Here is a 19042-nt window from a genome sequence, read left to right as displayed (position 1 = left end):
TTGTTAATTTATTTTGTTCCTCTGTTTGTAATTTTGGTAGCTCAATTTTAGTTAAAAATTCATCTATTTTATCTTCTTTCCCTTCGTTTTCAGTTTGATATAGTTGTTCGTAGAATTCTCTAAAGTTTTCATTAATCTCCGTTGGATTATATGTGATTTGCTTGCCTTTTTTCCTTAATGCCAATACCATTCTCTTAGTTTGTTCTGTCTTAAGCTGCCACGCTAGAATTTTATGTGTTTTTTCTCCTAGTTCATAATATTTCTGTTTTGTCTTCATTATGTTCTTTTCCACCTTATATGTTTGTAGTGTTTCATATTTTATTTTTTTATCTGCCAATTCTCTTCTTTTAGTTGTGTCTTCCTTCATTGCTAATTCTTTTTCCATATTTGCTATTTCCCTTTCCAACTGTTCTGTTTCCCGATTGTGGTCCTTCTTCATCTTAGTAACATAACTTATTATTTGCCCTCTGATGAACGCTTTCATTGTGACCCATAGTATAAACTTATCTTTCACTGATTCCGTATTTATTTCAAAGTACATTTTAATTTGTCGTTCAATGAATTCTCTAAAATCCTGTCTTTTAAGTAGCATGGAGTTTAATCTCCATCTATATATTCTTGGTGGGATGTCCTCCAACTCTATTGTCAATAACAGGGGTGAGTGGTCTGATAATAGTCTAGCTTTATATTCCGTTTTCCTCACTCTCTCTTGCATGTGAGCTGATAACAGGAATAGGTCTATTCTTGAGTATGTTTTATGTCTGCCCGAATAATATGAATATTCCTTTTCCTTTGGGCGTTGTTTCCTCCATATATCCAAAAGTTGCATTTCTTGCATCGATTTAATTATAAATTTGGTTACTTTGTTCTTTCTATTAGTTTTTTTTCCAGTTTTATCCATGTTTGAATCCAAATTAAGATTGAAATCCCCTCCTATTAGTATGTTCCCTTGCTTATCTGCTATCTTCAAAAAGATATCTTGCATAAATTTTTGATCTTCTTCATTAGGTGAATATACATTGAGTAAATTCCAAAACTCCGAATATATCTGAAATTTTATCATTACATATCTCCCTGCTGGATCTATTATTTCCTCTTCTATTTTGATTGGTACATTTTTACTGATTAATATAGCTACTCCTCTAGCTTTTGAATTATATGATGCTGCTGTTACATGTCCTATCCAATCTCTCTTTAATTTCTTGTGTTCCACTTCGGTTAAGTGTGTCTCTTGTATGAATGCTATATCAATTTTTTCTTCTTTCAATAAATTTAACAGTTTCTTACTTTTGATTTGGTTATGTATTCCATTAATATTTAAAGTCATATAATTCAACATAGCCATCTTCTACTTTGTTTATCTTTCCTTTCCGTTTCCTCATCATCACCTTTCCTTCTTATCCATTTCTGTTTTCTTTTTTTAAGCACATTATAAGACAACATTTCTAAAACATAAAATATTTCCATTACTCTCCTATCTAAAAATCCTTTAACCCCATTATCCCCTCCCCTTCCTGAGTTGCCCTTTGTCCCTTGTCGGGTAACCACATCTTCCCTCTTCATTTGGATTTGCGAAATCACTCGCAAACGTCAACTTATTTTGCAGTGACCGTAGTTCTTCCCCACCCAGCCCCCCCAGAAAAGATTTTAATCTTCATATATAACAAAGGTCACTCTCTTAATTCCCTCCTTACGTCCTCTCTTCCCTTACTTTCCCTTATTAATTCTTATCTATACTCTCTCTCTCTCTCTATATATATATATATATATATATAAATATACATACACATGTACACACATATATACATACACACACACACACACACACACACACACACACACATATATATATTTATATGTGTGTGTGTGTATACCCCTATATACACACATACATATAGTTTGTGGTCATTTTTGCTCTCGTTATATGTCTTCATCTCTCTGTCTGTTTTGTAGTTGTTCTGCAAATTTTCGTGCTTCCTCCGGATCCGAGAATAGTCTGTTTTGCTGCCCTGGAATAATTATTTTAAGTACCGCTGGGTACTTTAGCATAAATTTATATCCTTTTTTCCATAGGATCGCTTTTGCTGTATTAAACTCCTTCCTCTTCTTCAGGAGTTCAAAACTTATATCTGGATAGAAAAAAATGTTTTGACCTTTGTATTCCAATGGTTTTTTGTCTTCTCTTATTTTCTTCATTGCTTTCTCCAATATATTTTCTCTTGTTGTATATCTTAGGAATTTTACTAGAATGGATCTTGGTTTTTGTTGTGGTTGTGGTTTAGGGGCTAATGTTCTATGTGCCCTTTCTATTTCCATTTCTTCCTGTAATTCTGGTCTTCCTAGGACCCTGGGGATCCAATCTTTTATAAATTCTCTCATATTCTTGCCTTCTTCATCTTCCTTAAGGCCCACTATCTTTATATTGTTTCTTCTATTATAATTTTCCATTATATCTATCTTCTGAGCTAACAGCTCTTGTGTCTCTAACTTTTTTATTATATTCTTCTAATTTCTTTTTTAAGTCATCTACTTCAATTTCTATGGCTGTTTCTCGTTCTTCCACCTTGTCCACTCTTTTTCCTATCTCTGATATGACCATCTCTATTTTATTCATTTTTTCTTCTGCACTCTTAATTCTTCTTTTTATTTCATTAAATTCTTGTAATTGCCATTCTTTTACTGATTCCATATATTCTTTAAAAAAAATATATCCATGTACTTGCCCTTCCCTTCTTCTTCCATTTCTCTGTGTTCTTCCTCTTCTTCTTCCTCTGGGTTGGTCAACTGTTGTTTCTTTGATTTCTTTTTACTCTCTTCTTTCTTGTTCTCGTGGTTTTCTATGTTCTCCTCTTGCTGCTGTGTTGTAGTTGTCAATTTCAGCTGTGGAGATCGACTCCTCAGCTGGTCCTCCCTCCCGTCAGTGTTTTTTTTGTCTTGCGCATCGTGTATGAGCGAGGAGTCACGCATGCGCAGTTGCGCACTTTTGCTTGGCTCCGCGAGCCATTTTTGTAGACCCGAGCTTGGGGCTTCAACTGACCTGAGGGAGCGGGCTTCTCTCTCCACAGCGGGCCTCTTCGGACAGGTAAGGCCTTCACCTTCTTCTTCCGACGTCTTTTCTTCTTCTCTTCTTCCCGTTGCTTTCGACTTTTCTTTCTTCGCTGCCATTTTCTTCCCACCTTTATTTTCACTTTATTTTAATTTTCATGTTTGTGCCTTTGTGTTTTCTCTGTTTTTTTTTAAACTTTTCTGCAGAGGGCTGGAGCTCCCCGACCGGCCACTACTCCATCACGTGACTCCCCTGGCTTGAAACCACCTTGACTCCAAAACCAAAAGTTGTGCAGATGGTGCTTTGCTGACACCAATTATCTATTTCTGCCAGGTGAACTCTCTAAGTAACATACCTCTCAACCATGATCATTTCAGAGAAATGCCTAAAGTTAGCAGACTACAAGCTTATGCAAATAACGCTGCTGGTGCAACAGATGTTATTAAGTAAGTTTGGGGATAAAGAGGAAGATAGGAAATATTTTTTCTAATCAAAAATTACTTTACATTTAGTTATGCCAAATAAACATAATTACCAATACTCTGTGCTTATTTTAGTGTAACATCTTGTAATAAACAAAAATGTTGAATATTTCGAAGTAGGATAATGAAAAAAAAACCAACTTTCTGCCTTGAATAGGAAGTGTGAAGAGGTCTTTAATGAGGATGGATATGAGAACAGTGAAAGATGACAGGAGGATATGAGGGGACTGTAAGTGGTGGTTTGATACCTACTTAGTAAACTTTATAGAAATGGATTTCTAGTAGAGTACCAAATCTAAGAGCCAAAACATTTTATTCAGAAAAAGTAAAATGACATATTCAAGACAAAATCCACCTCTATGCTGCTAAAATGTTCATTGATATAACCAAGATGGAATAGAACTCAGGCTAAACAATGTAGTCAAATTCAAGGTGCAAGAATGGACTCTCATCTGGTATTCACATAGATGGTCACCATTTCTCATGAAATATTGCCTTGCAAGCTTTTAAATGAGCATAAAAGTGTGAAACAACTCCCCGCCCCCATCCCAGCTTTCAGAACATCGTCTCCTCACCTTTCCTGATGATTTAACGCCTTTGAATATACAGAAATAAACAATGATCCAAGCCAGGATGAGAAGCCCAAACAGGTTCCAGCGGATGCTGCCGAGCTCTTCAATCCCATCACTCATTTCCAGCAACCTGTAACTGTTTAAAGAATGAATGCGGTTTTTAATTTAAAAAAATTGCACATCTATTTTAATATTTGATGTGCTTGCTCTCTTGCATCCTAATAGACATGTCACATGAGCTTCTTTTCCCCCACCTATTGCAAAATTACCCCTGAAGCTAATTTCTTTGTATGTTAGAACACCAATGAATAGGCACATCACACAATAATGATGATATATGTTACAAAACCCAATTACAAGCGCAAGATTTAGACAAATGAGGAGTGTAATGAACAGTTGACTCATCTTTCTGAGGTCTTAAGCAATGTAGTTCATTTATTACTGGATTTGAACTTCAACCACATTGATAGAGTGTACTTCTAAGGACGAAATGAGATGGACCACAAGAACACATGAGATTGTTTGGTATATCAAAGCGAGTTAGTGGGGACCATAAGCCTAACCATTTGCATGAATGTGATTTGGATCACATCCCGAATATATCAGGGGAATAGAGATGTAACAACATCAGGGGATCTTTTCTAGTTCTTATTTCTATCTTTTCTTATTTTATACCTGGATTGACTAAGATTATTGTAACATATGCTGTTATTTTATGGGAGTGAGGGGAGTAGGAAAGGTACAGAAGATTTAATATTGGTACTTAATGGCAAGAAAATGGAATTTTATTAGTATTAATATTAATGTAATTCAGAATACAATAACATTTAATAAAATGTTAAATTATATGAAAAAGATTAAAGTAGATATCGCTTTTTTTGCAGAAAACTAATTTGACTGAAATAGAACATTAGAAGTTAAAAGGAGATTGGGTTGGATCTGTATTGGCTTCTTCATTTAATTCCAAGGCCAGAGGAGCAACTATATTAATAAATCAAAGTTTACCAACTAAAATATTGGATAAAACTATAGATAAAGCAGGGAGATATGTAATGATTAATTGTCAAATTTTATTCAGAATATTGGACATTAATGAATATATATGCACCAAATGTGGATGATGGGAAATTTTTTCAAGATATTTTTATGCAATTATGAATTGCCCAGGGGAAAATAATAATGGGTAGATACTTTAATGTTACTTTTGATTAAAAATTAGATAAGATATCAGGTGGAAATATTGTTATAAATAAAGTAGTTAAAATTGTGACAGATTTAATGAATGAGATGAAACTTGTTGATGGAGGAAAATTCATCTTAATGATAGGGATTATTTTTTTATTCTTTTAGACACAAGATGTATTGATATGTTTTTAGTCTCTACACAATTACAAGCAAGAGTTCAGAAGATTGAATATCAAACAAGAATATTATCGGATCATTCATCTTTAGTGATGTCAATTGCATTGGAAGAACAAATGTAGGTTATAGATGGAGATTTGATACAGTAAAAAAGAAGGACTTTGTGAATTTATGAAACAACAGATAAAGTTTTTTCTAGAAATTAATGAACACAGTAGCAAATAAATTTAATATATGGGACTCTATAAAAGCCTATTTAAGAGGACAAATAATAAGTTACATCTAAAATAAAGAAGGAATATATGAACCAAAGATATATTGTATTTAGAAAAGGAACAAAGATTATTGGAATCAAAAGATTGAAACTTAATACAATACAAATCTTAAACTGTAGAAAGAGATAAATATAGATTATAAAATTGTATCCAAATTATTAGCTAACAGATTAACTATCGATCTAAATTAATAAATATGGATCAGACTGGCTTTATTAAACATAGAAGATCTGCTGACAATATAGTTAAATTTATGTTTATTAAATGTAGCCCAGAAAGAAAAAAATACCAGCAGTAGCGGTGGCTTTCGATGCAGAAAAAGCATTTGATAGACTAGAATGGGACTTTTTATTTACAGTATTGAATGTTTTTGGAATTCCAAATGATTCTAATAATTGGATGAGCTTTGTATTATCATCCAAAAGCTAAGGTGGTCACAAATAGGCAAATATCTAAACCTTTTCTATCAGAAAGGTCATCTAGAAAAGGATGCCCATTATCACCATTTTTATTTGCATTGGCTATAGAACCATGGGCAGAATTATAAAGAGATAATGAGATTAAGGGTTTTAGACAAGAAGATAGAGAACATAAAATTAGCTTGTTTGTAGATGATGTTATATCTTACAGAATCAGAAATATCATTGAAGAAAATAAATGTACAATTGGCAGAATATGGTTTTATATCAGATTATAAAGTCAATGTAGGAAAGAGTGAATTGATGCCTATGAATGATGGGGACTATACATTAAGTAACCAGGTGATGAGGTTTAAGTGGCAAAAGGAAGCAATTAAATATTTAGGAATTAATAATGATAGAAATTTAAATCATTTATTTAATTATCTACCATTACAAAAAAATTAATGAAGATTTAAAGAGATGGAAAGATTTACCAATAACTTTAATAGGATGGGTAAATTGTATAAAGATGAATATTTTCTGAGGTTGGAATATTTATTTCAGTTGTTACCCATTCCTACACCAATGAAGTTTTTTCAAGAATTAAATAAAAGTGTAAGAAAATTTATTTGGCGTGATAAAATAGCAAGGATAGTTTTTGAAAAACTAACTTGGAAATTTGATCAGGGAGGATTACGTTTGCCGAATTTTAAAAATTATTATAAAGAAGCTCAATTAAGATTTCAATCCTCCTGCTATCATATTGGGGAGAAGACAGCATGGGTGCATATTGAAATGAATAATATAGGAGAAACTAATGTAGAACATTTTTTGTATAAATGGAACAGGGAACTTTTGAAAGGAGTACCAATTTTAAAACATTTATTCAAGATATGGAATAGAATTCATATAGAAAAAGGAATTAAAAACTACCAAATGGCTAAGATGATGTTAAAGCAGAATCCACATTCCTTTTACTTTAAATAATCCTTTATTTGATATCTGGCACAATAATGGGATAAACAGGATAAAAGATTTTTTTCTTAGGTTCTTTTATCTTGATTTTTTGAACAAATGAAAGAGAAATACAATATACCAAATAAAACCATTTTTTCATACCATCAGCTTAAATCATATTTAAAAAAGAAATTAGGTGCAAATTTTAGACTTCCGGAACAGAGCCCATTTGAGTATTTATTAATATATACATTATTTGATAAATTTATTACTAATATGTATAACAATTACAAGACAAAATGTAGAAAAAGGAACTATTTAAGTAAAAAAAAGGAAAAAGATTTAAATATAAAAATTCATGATGAAGCCTGGTCAAGATTGTGCCAGGAGAGTGTAATTAATACAATTAATGTTAGATATCAAATGGTACAATATAATTATACTATACTCTGAATAAATTACATGGACTCAATTTGTTCTGACAAATGTTTCAGATGTAACAAGGAAACAGTTTGGTTTTGTGAAAAAGTGTGAACATTTTGGGAAGACTTGAATATATTATTGGGACAAATTATGAAGATACGGATACCAAAAGATCCTAGAATATTTTTGCTTGGTGATTTATATGACACTGATACGCAATTGAAGTTAGACAAATATCAACGAAAATTTCTGAGTGTAGCAATAACGGTGGCACGGAAATGTATGGCAGTAATGTGGAAGCCAGATAATTTTATAATGTTGGATAGATGGCATACGGAAATTCAAAATTGTATACCATTAGAAAAGATTTCTTGAAAATTAAAGTATCTAACTGAGAATTTTTATACGATTTGGAAACCATATATGGATTTCATTAGTAAGAGTCCATCCACATCCTCCATGACACCCACTCCTCCCAATTAATATGTACAGGATAGAATTATATGTTAGGTGATTTCTCTTTTTTCTCTCTTCTTTTTCTTTGGGGGAGAGGGGATAAAGAGAAAAATTTATATATCGTTTTAATTACATTGTGTTGTTATATGATGAATTTATATGTACGTATTGATGCAAATGAAAAATTTAAAAAAAACACATGTGCCAGGCTGCTGTTCATGGACTACAGCTTGGCATTTAATACCATCATACCTACAGAACTAATAGTCAGCCTCCAGGATCTGAGGCTCTCTTCCTCCCTTTGCCACTGGATCTTTGACTTCCTTACTAGGAGACCCCAATCAGTGAGAATTTTCAACATTACCTCCTCCTCACTGACCATCAACATCTTGAGGCCTTGTGCTTAGTCCTTTGCTTTATTCACTCTTGACCAATGACAGCTAAGTTTGGCTCCCACACAATCTACAAATTCGCTGACCACACCATGTTGTGGTAATTATGAGTCAGGATTCAGGATGGAGATAGAGAATTTGATTACTAGACCAACAATCTTACTCTCTGCAACAGTAAGACCAAAGGGTTTATTGGGTATTTCAGAAAGGGAAAGCACCGGTCTTGATTGGTGGGACTGTGATGGAGAGGGTTCATATTTTGTGAGTTCTTGGGAGTCCACATATTGGGAAGTCCTCTCCTGGAGCCAGCATATTCAGGCCACCATGAAAAGGGCACAGCAAGGTCTCTACTTTCTAAGAAATCAAGAGATTTGGCATGCTGTCAAGTACTTTATTGAACTTTGGCAAAAGAAAGCATACTGGTTGCATCACGACCTGGGTTGGAAACTCAAGTGCCTAGTCAACTCCATCATGGGGACTGACCTCCCATGAAATGATGAAAGCATTAACATGAACTGCTGCCTCAAGAAGGGAGCCAAAATCACAAAAGATCCCTATCACCCTGGTTGATTACAACCTCATTTCACTGCTACCTTTAGGCAGAAGGTACGCAAGCCTGAAGTCTTGCTTTTCTAGGTTCAAGAATAGTTTCTTCCTCCAAACGCTACAGCAACCATAGACTCCCCACAGGAACTCCAAAAGATCTGTCTGCACAATTGAAACATCACTTGTTTTGTACTAACTGCAACTATCTGGGCTTTTAGATGATTTCTTTTTCTGTCTCATGACACATTATGGTAATTTAATTTATATTATTGTTCTTGGTGTATCTTTTGTACCCTGTGTGGTTGCAGTTAGAAAGAATTTCAACACATCTATACATTGTGCTTATGGCAATAAATTCTCATATCATAATAAATTGAACATTATCACGGTGGGTGGGGGGGCGTGGCAAGATGGTGTAGAGTCTAGACGTGTAATCTCCACCTTTCTGGCCGGACTTTTAAGTACCCTTTTTTTAACCCTTTGTTTTCAAGTTTAAACTTCTTACATTTTAGTTTAAAGTATTAAGGAACTATTATGGTCATTATTGGTAAAAAGATTAAACCTCAAGTGCAGAAGAAGTTACATTTTCGAAGTACTGAAGATTTGGGGCCGAAACAACTTGCTACAGCTTCAGGTTTAATTTCTTCAGTGCCTAAACTACAAAGACTGCCTGTGGGAGCTGGAAAAAAAATGTCTACTACTCACCAAGTGAAGGACAACGCTGGAATTATCCATTCTCTGGAGGAAGGTGCGTGTTCCCAAGAAGTGGATCCCAATTCTGGCAGCCTGCCGATTTTAACGGAGGGAGCACACAGGAAGACAATGCTATTATCTGAAACGCTTCAGGAAGCATTTCAACCTGATGATCTCGAATTCATCAGTGATTTTTTGAAAAAACTGCGAGCTGCGGGGGGAGTCCAGCGTCGACCCCCTGAGGAAGTCGGGGTGCCGTCGCTGGGAGTCCAGACCCGCAGTAAGACCGTTAAAATGCCTGTTGTTGAGTTGCAGCAGGAGCTGCAGTTACCTGGTTCTGCCACTACGTTAGAGAAAGCAAGGCTGAGCTTTTCTGAATTACAATGTAAGCAGTTAAATGCTGTCATTCAGCCTATAATGAATGAGTTGGCTCAAAGGATAAGTTCAGAATTGAATACAGTTAAAGTACGTGTAGAAGCATCTTGTGAAGATTTAAAAAATTTCTGTCTGCTTTTTTGGAATGTCAACAACAAGTGGCTTCTAATACAGAAAAAGTGTTGAAGGTTGAAAAGTCCGTTATAGAATTGCGAGAATGTGAGAAGGAGTTAGAGAGGAAAATAGACTATTTGGAGAATCAAAGTAGAAGGAATAATGTGAAAATTGTTGGTTTGCCAGAAGGTATGGAAGGACAAGATCCTCTTTTTTTTTTTACAGATTGGATCCCACAAGTACTAGGGCAAGAATTTTTTTCTGAAGGCTTGGTATTGGAAAGGGCTCATAGAACTTTAAGGAGATCATCTTTACCTGGTCAGCCACTGAGACCTGTAATAATTCGATGTTTGAATTATTTGGAGAGAGAAGTAATACTTCGACTGGCGGTGCAAAATGCGAGAAAACGACAAACTCCATTATTGATTCAGAATAGCAGAGTTTTATTCTATCCTTATTTGAGTCAAGAGGTTATTCAACGACGACGTCGATTTAATCCAGTTAAAGACATTTTGTGGCATAAAGGTTATAAGTCTACTTTTCGCTATCCGGGAGTGTTGAAGGTGTTTCATGGATATCAATCTCGGTTTTTTGAGGATGATCAAGAAGCAATGATTTTTGCTGATTCATTGCCAGATATAAGAGCTCAAAGACATAGTCCACCATTGTCTCCTAAAGGAAAATCTGGTTGTTCTGGAAATGGAAGAAATGGTAGAAATGGGAAAAATGGGAATGAAAAGAGTCCAACTTCTTTTGAAATGGGATCTCTGAGTTTTGAACCTCTTGGATGAATAGCAGAATCTTCTTATTCATATTTTACTTTTTACGTTATTATGCTATTTTGAGATTATTTTTGTTTGGCTGGGGAGGAAGAGATTTGTTCTAGGTTCTATTAGTCATCAGCCACTAGTGGGTGATCCACACCCAAATTTTGTTTAGGGATTATTACCTTTAGGTAGTTTTTTTTGGGGGGGTGGGGTTTGTTAATTTTTTTTTCTTATTTTTTTATTTTCATTTTATCTAGCTTTTTTTTGTGATTTTTTTTCTCCTATTGGAGGGTCTATATACGATGATTTGAGTTTTTATATAAAGATATTATTGGTCTTTAGTAATATTAGTAGATATGTTAAAGTTGAGGTTTGCTACTTTTAATGCTCGAGGTTTATACAGTTTGATTAAGCGTAACGATGAGGGAGAGCTATGGTATTGATAAGAATTCTTTGTTTCTTTATTTTTAAATTTGATCTTTGGTAAAATGTGTGTTTGGTAGCAATATGATTTTGCCTGAAAAGACTAAATTTGAGACTTTTCTTATGAAGGTACCAGAGAAAGGTTATATTTCATTTATGTATTAAATGTTATAGGATGGTATGAATAAAAAGGGTTGGGATAAATCCAAATCTGTTTAAGACTAAAATACTTTTAGATCTGATAGTATCTTTATTGGGCAGTTTACAACCTCTGAAAGGTCTGGGATTAGATAAATCTCAATTTACTTTTGTATATTTAGCATTATTTGTAGAGAAAAAATGTATTGTTAGTATGTGGAAAGATACAAATATGATTGATATTAATAGATGGCATAATGAGAGGATATACTGTTTAATAATGGAAAAATTTACATATGTTTTGTGTGATAACTATAGCTTTTTTATTAGTAAGTGGTTATTATATTCAGAATATTTACATTTTGATTTATGTTGATTAGATTTTAATATGTCTGTTTAATTTTTCCTTACTATTTTTTTTCTTTCTTTATGACTCTCCTTAGGAGAGCTGGCTAAAGGGGGGAGGGGGGGTTTCTCTCTTTTTTTCATTTTTTTTCTATAAAATATAACGTTCATGTTTTTGGTTTATTGTTGTATATGCTATTTACTATCTGTATTTTGAACGAATAAATAAAGTTTAAAAAAAAGAACATTATCACTGGTATCCAGATGGAGGGTTTTAAATTATGAACCATGACACATTGCAATGGTGTTGGAATTCTTGAACACTTCTGGAAGCCTCCTTTGCCAATGGGGCACAATAATAAACAAATCCAAATAAATCCAATTTAAAGCAATCCATCAGCAAAATCTTGGGTGTCTTCAAGAGCAGTCTTATTTGTCCCAAAGGTTTATTTGCCTCATGCTTTTCTCATGGAAGTTACCAACATGACTAGAAATGACCTCAGCATGTCCATGAGCAACAGAAATGTGTGTTGCCAAACAACAGATAGGGTCCTGCCTACATAACTGTAACATTCACAAAGACTAAGGAGACAGTCCTAATAACCACTTGGTGGCACAAAAGAGGTTTGATCACCAAACCCCAGTCATCTCCCTGCCAGCCAGGTCACAAGTTTGTTGGGGGCAACAGTTCCAGGTATCTTGCACGATCATAGTTGGGATGCTAATTGGTTACAGTATTTACAAATGACGAGATGGAAAAGTCAAATGTTCATATTTACAAATGACACAGTGATCGCACATTTTAAAGCTACTGAAAGATAACGCAGCCAACCTTAACTGCAGCTAATAGATTTCAATGCAGGGATACTTTCAGCCTAAAACTATATTTTTGGAAAAGCTAGAAAAGAATCACAAGCTGTCAAAATGTCTATGCATGTTGATTTTTAAATGCCATGCACAAGCACAAAGCGAAATAAATTCCTTCCCTTCTTTTGAATCTTTAGTGCTCAATGCTAATCAGGACATAGGCGTAGCATTTCATGTTCAAGGTAATACAAAGATCAGAATTCCAGTGACCTTTAAATGTCATGCATAAAACAATCAAAACAAGTAGGAAAATAATAACTTGGAGAATATTAATTGCAGTTGATCCCAGGTCAACTGTTAACTTAAATTGTTGATAGCCAAACCTATTAAGGGCATGTCAACAAGGCAAAGATATGTGGATTTGTATGATAGAAACTATACAAGGGTCTAAATCCCCCCCTCCCCTTTCTAAAGGTAGTACAACCAGAATTTGGACTCCCTTCCGAGTAAGAATCCAATGCAAAAATAGTGATCCAGTTGGTATAGTAGCAGGAAATAGTTCTGGAGATTTACCATTTTAGAACCTTCCCAACATCCACATTTCTACTCTTGGGAGTTAAGTGCCAAGGAGGCCAGATAAAAAGGAAAAAATTAAGATAAAGAATCACCAGTGAGGTCTTGTACAAATATCCAGGTCTAGGGGTAACAGCAGGACAGTTCAAGATTAAATACAGCATCTTTGGCTTCAGGTATTTGGTTGAGGTGAAAGGAAAGGAAGAACAGAGTAAACACAGATCCCAGGCGGCGTGACCATGCTAAGGAGCTGAGCAGATGTGCTTTGAAGGAGCTCTCCACAAAAAGTATTAAAAATATGATTAGAAAGCTCTAGACAAGAATTTTAGCACCCCCCAAAAAATGGATAGAACAAGTGGCAAATGACCAAGGCAACAAAAACAAAAACTGAAGAAGCAACAGCTCAGCCAGGAACATCGAGTGGAAGCCTGATGATGAGTGACTCAGGAGGGGCCTTGGGATTGGATAAACTCAGCAGAGCTTGTGGGGGGGGGGGTTGGGTTCGGCCCGAGGCATAACCAACATCCTGAACAAAATGGAAATTTTATGCACTCAGTTCATGAATCAGTGATGAGAGACCTATTGGAAAAGGTAACAGAAATCAAAGAAGTTGTGGAAGACTTAATGGAACAAATAATTTGTTTGCAGGCTGAACTGGACAAAATAAAAGATAGTCTGAAGGCATTGGACGAAAAAACAAAAACATGGGACACAGGAAAAAAAAGATTGATGGATAAGATTGACCATATGAAAAATCTCAGCAGACATAATAACAAAAGAATCATTGGACTGAGAGAAGGAACAGAGGGAAAAGACACAGTGAGTTTCTTTGAAACATGGATCCCACAAATGCTGGGACAAAACAAGTTAAATGCAAAGCTACAAATTGAAAGGGCTGACTGGACCCTCAGACCCAGAAGAACTGGCAAACAGCGACCACAACCTATCCTGGTAAGACTTTAAAGTTACCAGGAAAGAGATGCGATCTTGGGAGCAGCAAATGAATATACAAAAAAAAAATGGCCCATTAGTGGTGGACAGTGCAAAAGTAATGTTTTTCCAGGACTTCAGCCCTGCCTTGGTCAAACAAAGAAAGGAATTTGACGAGGTAAAGAGACAACAGCGATCTGAAAACTTAAAATACTCAGTGGTTTACTCAGCAACGTTGAGGGTGGATGTCTCAGAAGATGATTGACAAATTTCAAGAATAAAGAAGTGTAAGAATTTTAAAGAAAGTTATGAAAAAATTAAAGTCACCAGCTGAAAGGGCTGAAAAGACCATTTCAAAATGGGACTAACTGAAAGACATATAGGACTAAAACATCTTCTTTTCACTGATAAAAGAAAAACCATTGTAGTTTATATGGAGCGCTCCAAAAAGATAGAAAGGTGGTCAGGAAAGTAGCAAGGTGGAGTGGGGGGGGGGTGGGTGAGTGGTTGGGGGGGGGGGTGGGGAGTTGGAGCCAGGAGAGGAGCAGTTTTAAAAGGGCACCATCTGTGTTTTTGCGGGTTTCCAGGTACTATTGTCATCGCACCGTCAGAGCTAGGGATGTGTGTGTGTTTCTTAAAGAGGAAATTTATGTGTTGGAAATGTCTCTTAAAAGGGAAATGTTAATGACAGCATTTAAAAAATTGGAAAGGTTTTATTCTTATACAATATTTTTGAAAAATGGTTTGGATAAAACACTAAAGTTTATTAATCAATATTAACAGGCAAATGAAGAGGAAGAGGGTCTTGGCATACTTAAAGAAATTAAAAGTGGATATAATCTTTTTGCAGGAAACACATCTTAACAAATTGGAACATGATAAATTAAAAAGAGGATGGGCAGGACAAATAATATCATCTTCCTTTGGTTCAAAGGCAAGAGGGGTGGCTGTTCTGATGAACAAAAATACACCCAGTGTTAAAAGAAGATACTTCAATTGATCAAGCCAGAAGGTATGTAATGGCACATAGTAAAATTTATGGAGAAGAATGGACATTTATGAATATTTATGCTCCAAACTATGACGATGAAGCCTTTATGAAGGATATCTTCTTATAAACAGGAGAGGGAAGACAAAATATATTAGTTGGAGGAGATTTTAATTTCTGCTTGGACCCAATACTAGACAATTCTACAAGAACAATAATGAGGGGGAGAACAGCAAAAACCACAACTTCATATATGAAAGATCTAAATCTTATTGATGTATGGATGCAATTAAATCCCTGAGAGAGAGAGAGAGAGAGAGAGAGAGAGAGAGAGAGAGAGAGAGAGAGAGAGTACTTTTTTTTTACGCAAGGGTACATGACTCACATAAAAGGATTGACTTATTTTTAATGTCTGCCTAGTTAAAAAGTACAGTGATAGAAAGAGAATATCTAGCGAGGCTTCTATCAGACCATTCCCCATTAATATTAACTATAGCAACAATGGAAAAGCAAGAGAATGTGTACAGATGGCGTCTCAATACTACATTACTTAAAAGAACAGACTTCTGCAAATGTATGAAGAGTCAGATAAAAGTATTTTGTGAAACAAATCTGCCTCTACTAATAATATATTTAATAATATATAAAAAATAATATATTTTTTTAAAATATGGGACACAGTCAAAGCATACACAAGGAGATAAATGATATCCTATACAAAGAACCTTAAGAGGGAACATATGGCAGAAGTAAACAGTTTGGAGAAGGATTTTAAAGAGTTAGAAAAAAAATCAAAGAACAGGACTATAAGAAGAATACAGACTACTGGAGAATAAAAACAAATACAAACATATAGGAGAGAAAAATCTATATTAAAAACTAAACAATACTCCTTTGGCTTGGCTTCGAGGATGAAGATTTATGGAGGGGTAATGTTCACGTCAGCTGAACATTTGTGGCTGACAAGTGTGATGCGGGACAGGCAGACACGGTTGCAGCGATTGCAAGGGAAAATTGGTGGGTTGGGGTTGGGTGTTGGGTTTTTCCTCCTTTGTCTTTTGTCAGTGAGGTGGGCTCTGCAGTCTTCTTCAAAGGAGGTTGCTGCCCGCCGAACTGTGAGGCGCTAAGATGCACGGTTTGAGGCTATATCAGCCCACTGGCGGTGGTCAATGTGGCAGCCACCAAGAACTTTCTTTAGGCAGTCCTTGTACCTCTTCTTTGGTGCACCTCTGTCTCGGTGGCCAGTGGAGAGCTCGCCATATAACACGATTTTGGGAAGGCGATGGTCCTCCATTCTGGAGACGTGACCTACCCAGCGCAGTTGGATCTTCAGCAGCATGGATTCGATGCTGTCGGCTTCTGCCATCTCGAGTACTTCGATATTGGAGATGAAGTCGCTCCAATGAATGTTGAGGATGGCAGTCTCTTCAATCTGAGGCGCCTGCAAGCTCACACCAAGACACAAGAGCAACTTGTCTGTGAACTACTCTTTGCAGATGATGCCGCTTTAGTTGCCCTTTCAGAGCCAGCTCTTTAGCGCTTGACGTCCTGTTTTGCGGAAACTGCCAAAATGTTTGGCCTGGAAGTCAGCCTGAAGAAAACTGAGGTCCTCCATCAGCCAGCTCCCTACCATGACTACCAGCCCCCCTACATCTCAATCAGGAACACAAAACTCAAAACGGTCAACCAGTTTACCTATCTCGGCTGCACCATTTCATCGGATGCAAGGATCGACAACGAGATAGACAACAGACTCGCCGAGGCAAATAGCGCCTTTGGAAGACTACACAAAAGAGTCTGGAAAAACAACCAACTGAAAAACCTCACAAAGATTAGCGTATACAGAGCCGTTGTCATACCCACATTCCTGTTCGGCTCCGAAAAAAAAATAAACAATACTATGAGTTGGGTGAATGGGCGCACAAAGTTTTAGGGTGGCAGATTAAAAGAGAGCAGTCATCAAGAATGATAAATGCTATAAATACAGAGAGATACCCTAGTATATAAGCAAAAAGAAATTAATGACATTCTTAGGCAATATTACACAAAATTATACAAATCAGAATTACTAGATGAGGTGAAATAGAAGTTTTGTTGAATGTCAAACTTCCAAAGCTAGAAGAGAGAGATTAGAATTAGATACTCCCTTCACAAGGGAAGAAGTCGAAAAAGCCCTGGGCACCCTACAGGCTAATAAATCACCAGGAGAGGATGGATTTCCCTGTTAATGGTTGTCCTGGACCAAGCTGTGGGAACACAGACCATCCTGGAATCATTCTCAATGTGATTATTAGTGTTACCGAAAATGAATAGGGACCCACTAAAAAACCAATATCCCTGTTATATGCTGATTATAAGATACTAGCAAAAGCATTGGCTAAAGGGTTTGGACAATACTTGCCAAAACGGATACATATGGATCAAGCAGGATTTGTTAAAGGAATGCATTCCTCAAATAGTCTAGGAAGATTATTTAATATAATACACATGGCTAAATTTGAACAAAATCCAAGTATTGCAGTCTCCCTAAATGCAGAAAAAGCATTTGACTGTTTGGAGTGGCCCTTTTTATTTAAAACAGTGGAAAAAATTGGTAAGGGCAGAACATTTATAAAATGGATAAAAACTTTATACCATAACCCACAAGCTAAAATAATAACAAATGATCAAATGTTGGCGGATTCCCCTTGAGTAGATTGAGCAGACAGGGATGCCCCAGTGCTTTTTATTTTAGTGATTGAACCGCTGGCAGAGATAATAAGAAGGGATCCAGATATAAAGTCTTCAAAGTCAGGTAATAATAACACAAAATCAGTCTATTCACTAATGATGTGCTATTGTACTTATCAGAATTGGCTAAGTCTTTGGAAAAATTACAAGGAACACTTGAAAAATATGGAAGAATATCAGGCTACAAAATAAATATAGATAAAAGGGAGATAATGCCATTAACAAATTATGAATATGAAAGATACCAAAAAGGCAATAAATTTAAATGGAAGCTGGATGGCATAAAATATCTTGGAATAACAACTGACAGTAACTTATAAAATCTGTATAAACTAAATTACATTCCTCTTCTTGGGAAGATAAAAGGAGACCTATAGAAATGGAGAGAATTACCATTTACTTTGGTGGGAAGGGTTAACTGCATCAAAATGAAAGTGATGCCAGGACTGCAATATCTATTTCAATCACTCCCTATTCCATTACCTAAAAACTTTTTAAAGCTACTAAACAACCATATTATACAGTTCCTATGGAATAATAAGGTACCAAGAACTGCATTGGAAAACTTGACATGGGACTACAGGCTGGGAGGACTTCGAGATTTCAAAAAATATTACCTAGCGGCACAGGCTAGATTTCTCACAGCGTTCTAAACTGAAGACAACCCCCATCTTGGGTTCAAATGGGAATGTACTCAATGGAGAAGGGGAAAGCAAAGGACTTTATCTATAAATGGAGTGTCAAATCACTAAAGAAAAAGATGGATAACCCCACTTTAATACATATGATTAGGATTATATTAATGAATAACATCTGTTTCCGCTCCGTAAATGGTTATATGAAATATATAGGAGAAAAAAAAGTAGGGATATCAATGAAAACACCATTGTGTAAAAATGTGTTATTGCTTATGAACGTGGGCAAAAGAATATTAAATTTGTGGTATGACAAAGGTATAAGATCTATTAAGGACTATTACACGGAAGGAACTCATGTCCTTTGAACAATTAAAACACAAATACAGAGTGGTCAATGGGACCTTCTTTTTTCTCCAACTCGGATCGTTCTTAAGAGAAAGATGGGGACTAATGTTAACCCCAGCTGAAATTAGTGAAACAGAGCGAACAGTTTGGATGGGGAATACATCCAAATTTATAACAAAAATGTACTATGCTCTCCAGAGCAAAAGGGCAAAACCAGGGTTGCAGAGGTCAAAGAAAAGATGGGAGTTGGACTTGGGTGTGATA

The 19042-nt window shown here is 35.6% G+C and overlaps 1 protein-coding gene across 2 annotated transcripts in view; it reads right to left on the bottom strand.

The window, feature by feature from the left end:
* The window catches only part of LOC138761125 (sodium- and chloride-dependent GABA transporter ine-like), a 103296-nt gene that overhangs the window by 29415 nt on the left and 54839 nt on the right, over positions 1 to 19042 (bottom strand). For both annotated transcript variants that reach the window (XM_069932769.1, XM_069932768.1), the window contains exon 4: positions 4104 to 4236. In XM_069932769.1, coding sequence (XP_069788870.1) covers positions 4104 to 4236 — 133 coding nt within the window. The remainder of the gene's footprint in view (positions 1 to 4103; positions 4237 to 19042) is intronic.

The sequence above is a fragment of the Narcine bancroftii genome, chromosome 4, assembly GCF_036971445.1.
Source record: "Narcine bancroftii isolate sNarBan1 chromosome 4, sNarBan1.hap1, whole genome shotgun sequence".
NCBI classification, from domain to species: domain Eukaryota; kingdom Metazoa; phylum Chordata; class Chondrichthyes; order Torpediniformes; family Narcinidae; genus Narcine; species Narcine bancroftii.
This window is presented reverse-complemented; position numbering and strand designations above follow the sequence as displayed.